The sequence below is a fragment of the Hakea prostrata genome, chromosome 8, assembly GCF_041222555.1.
Source record: "Hakea prostrata isolate BN-2017 chromosome 8, UWA_Hpros_2, whole genome shotgun sequence".
In the NCBI taxonomy this organism is placed as follows: domain Eukaryota; kingdom Viridiplantae; phylum Streptophyta; class Magnoliopsida; order Proteales; family Proteaceae; genus Hakea; species Hakea prostrata.
The window spans coordinates 29,397,688-29,399,490 of NC_142607.1; the positions used below are offsets into that span (position 1 = coordinate 29,397,688).

Sequence of the window (1,803 nt, forward strand, 5' to 3'; positions counted from 1 at the left end):
TTCTCCTCGTCCCGATCATCATGAACTTCAATGGTTAGAGAGCTTCCCAAACTTTCTGTCCTTCGTTTTTCTTTCAGGTAATTACCATTACATTGCCGGGAGGTAGATTGATCGGAACAGCATTCCCCAACTCCTGCATCGGTCGGGAATTTAAGTTTCATGTGTCTAGGAGACACAATTGCCTCAAGTGCATTGAGTGTTGGTCGTCCCAAGATCACATTGTATGCTGATAGGTCCTTCACGACCATGAAATTGACCCCAACCAAGGTGTCTCAAGGTGACTTCCCGATCTTCAAATCCAAATGTATTGTTCTCTCAGCTATTGCTGAGGATCCTGCAAAACCAAAGAGAGGAGTTGATGAGGGTGTCAGTAGATCATCTGCTAACTTGAGCCTTTTGAAAGCCTCATAGGATATTAGATCAACTGATGACCCTGTATCAACCAAGACCCAGTGAACCTCCTGGTTTGCAATTTTGACCTTGATGATGATTGCATCATCATGTGGTGCCATAACTCCTCTTAGGTCTTCATCTGTGAATATTATTGGCTCCGGGTTCTCTGGGTTTGCTCTCTTTTTGGGCAAATGCACAGCCCCCACGAACCTTGCCTTTTGTTTTGCCTTCCTAATTGACTCCATGGTTGGGCCTCCCATGATTACATAGACCGGTGTCTCCTCCCGATCCTCCATTTCCTTTCCTTTATCAGCCTTTTTGTTAGCTTCCTTTGGACTAGATGATCGGGCTCTCTTTTTTGGTTCGGGTGACTTGTCACGTGGCTTCCCGGGTCTCCTCACATACTGGCCAAGCTTGCCCTCTTGGATTAATTTCTCGATCTTTGACTTCAGTATTCGGCAAGCGTCCCTGTGGTGCCCATAATCCTTGTGGAAACGACAATACTTTGTCATATCCCAATCTTCTAGGAGAGAATGCAGCTTCTTGGGCCACTTCAATGACTTCTTGTCCCGAATGTTCATCAAAATCTCTGATGGCTTGGTATTTAGGGAAGTGTAACTTTCTCGCCTTTGGTCACGCTTCCATCTATTTTTTGAACCTTGATTCCGATCATTGGGGGATTTCTTGTCGCTTTCCCGATCGGGTCTTCTGTCTCGATCGGCCTTTACCCGAGCGTTTATTACTTCATAGACGCTGGCTTGCTTTTGGCATTTACGTAACAATGTAACAACGTCCCATATGTCTTAGGTTTATCTGTTAGTAAAACCTCCAAAAGTCTCTGGTGGGTAATGCCACTCCAGAGTGTACTTTACGCCACCTGATCGTCAAGATCCTCGATCTCAATGGCTACTTCATCAAAACGCTTCAAGAAATCCCGAATGGATTTGCTTCTTCCTTGTCTGATAGCAAATAAGCTGTCAGACGTCTTCTTGCTCCCGATTGCACTTCTAAACCGGGCTATGAATTCTCTGGCAAGTTCCCTGAAGTTATCGATGGATCCGGGTTGAAGACCACTAAACCACTTAATGGCCAGGCCCTTCAACGAGGCCAGGAACGTTCTGCAGAGTAGCTCATCTTCCCAACCTAGAATAGTCATTACTGACTTGAAATAGATAATATCCTCCTTCGGGTTCGTTTTTCCTTCGAATGGTGTAAAGGTAGGCATAATGAAAGAGGAAGAGGTAAATTCATGATCTCATCTGAGAATGGTTCTCGATCAACCACGTCCAAATCCTCGTTGTGATCCCTATCCTCCAACTTGCGCTCGACCTCTGCCATCCTCTTACGAAGGCGATTCTGCCTTGCCGCATCGCCATTTGATTCGATGCTATTTTCTCTTATGGATTGAGT

At 45.4% G+C, this 1,803-nt stretch overlaps 1 protein-coding gene across 1 annotated transcript; it reads right to left on the reverse strand.

Moving 5' to 3' along the window:
* Nucleotides 1-272: 272 nt before the first annotated feature.
* Nucleotides 273-1,549, reverse strand: LOC149007511 (uncharacterized). The gene is made up of 2 exons (XM_089167083.1): nt 1,271-1,549; nt 273-1,154 (listed from the first exon to the last, which is right to left on the reverse strand). Exons 1-2 carry the CDS (start codon nt 1,547-1,549, stop codon nt 273-275), a joined length of 1,161 nt encoding a protein of 386 aa, XP_089023209.1.
* Between the last annotated feature and the right edge of the window lie 254 nt (nt 1,550-1,803).